General features: G+C 39.8%; 1 protein-coding gene across 1 annotated transcript; it reads right to left on the bottom strand.

Moving 5' to 3' along the window:
* Positions 1–48: 48 nt before the first annotated feature.
* LOC123962265 (dispanin subfamily A member 2b-like) lies at positions 49–1,385 on the bottom strand. The gene is made up of 2 exons (XM_046038290.1): positions 1,146–1,385; positions 49–632 (listed from the first exon to the last, which is right to left on the bottom strand). The coding sequence occupies exons 1-2, from the start codon at positions 1,383–1,385 to the stop codon at positions 423–425; spliced, it is 450 nt and encodes a 149-aa protein (XP_045894246.1). The 3' UTR covers positions 49–422.
* Between the last annotated feature and the right edge of the window lie 244 nt (positions 1,386–1,629).

Below are 1,629 nucleotides of genomic sequence, written 5' to 3'. Positions count from 1 at the left end.
AACCCCCCCCCCCCCCCCCCCCCCCTTTCTATGAGGACCCTGGCAGCGGCGTTCTGAATATGTTGGAGTTGCTGAAGAGCCTCTTTTGAAAGCCCTGTGAACAGACCATTGCAGTAATCCAATCTACTGGAAATAAAGTTGTGTGTAAGCTTATCTAAGTCTTGCTTGAATAGTGCTCCTCTGATTACAGAAATATATTTTAGATGGTAGTAAGCAGATAAAGTGACCAATCTGATGTGACTATTGACATCATTAAATCTGGTGAGATAGGCCTACGTTTCTATCCAAGTGCGAATCTGTTTCAATTGAGGATATTACTAAAAAGGTATAAAAAGTGACAAATTGTGCCATGAGCACAAAGTAGAAAAATACAAGTACCACCAAGCCACAGCAGCAGGCCACTCATTGAACACTATTGAAATTTAGCCTCTGTAATTGTCATTGTAACTGGGATTGTATGGGCTGTTTGAACTGAACATCTGATGTATCTTTACAGCAATGACAGTCATTGTAATAATGGAAATAAGCATTATGATGGCACCCAGGATTGTGGCCCAGATGTTGAGACAGCGGGCAGTTGAGCCATAGTATTGGGCACCATCCAGATCTCCAACCACCTTCCGGTCCCTGGCCTGTAAAGGACCAAAGCACACTGATTTTAAAAGTGGATTCATCGTTATGCTCGAGGGAACTTGAACTGTTGATCATAGGCTCAATCTCATAATCTCCTGCACAAGCTTTAGATTATTGTATTTCAAGCTGCAAATGTGATCTCTTTCTTCTTTTTATTAATTTATTAAATTTAATTACATTTATATACTTATAGTTGGGTTGTTGTTTATTTGGCATTATTGTTCTCTGACCTATGATTCTTCATCGTCAAGAATGTCCAGCAGAGTTTCTAACACATTTAAAATATCTGCTGTCTTTGTGTTTTCATCAAATTTTATTCCTGTTATTTTTAGTATTTTAGTGTTTTATTAAAATGTCTCAGTGAGGACTGTGTCTTACTTAGCACTTTCTTCCTAAAAAGAATTTGGCAAATCCTTTTTCCTCTAACCCTATCTGGCCTATGTAAGAACTTATATTGCTTAATAGTCAATAACAGAAGATTGAATATTAAGAACTGTCGCACATGAACTCACCTTGATAGAAAAGATGAGAGCCGCCAGTCCGAGGCAGAAGGGGTTTAAGTACAAAAAGCAGCAGAGGGACCAGATGATGTGGTCCTTGGGGGACTCAGTGGTCATGTTCACAGTGGCGTACTGAACCAATGTAGGTCCTCCAGGCTGTCCAGGCTGTCCAAGCTGTCCAAACTGCCCAAACTGCCCATCATACCTTCCCTGTAATGGAACAGCCTCTGCTGGGTGAACTATAGGATTCATCGTTGTCAACTCAAAGTATTTGGAGTGCAGGTTGCAAGAAAGTGTGCAAGAACTGTCACTGTGATGATTTCCTTTTTAATCGATTGAGGTTTGTACTAGCCTTTCATTGCATGAAGAGCCAATGATGTAAACTAAGGTAACCACACTTGTTTGGCCACACTTGACTTTTTGCTTCTTCTTTATTTAGTTGTCCTGAATAGTTTGCAGATTGAAATGCCTTCTGTTAAACTAGATAAAAAAACTA

Source organism: Micropterus dolomieu, linkage group LG22, assembly GCF_021292245.1.
Source record: "Micropterus dolomieu isolate WLL.071019.BEF.003 ecotype Adirondacks linkage group LG22, ASM2129224v1, whole genome shotgun sequence".
Taxonomy (NCBI): domain Eukaryota; kingdom Metazoa; phylum Chordata; class Actinopteri; order Centrarchiformes; family Centrarchidae; genus Micropterus; species Micropterus dolomieu.
The sequence above is the reverse complement of the archived record's forward strand: the minus strand, read 5'-3'. Positions and strand labels throughout refer to the sequence as shown.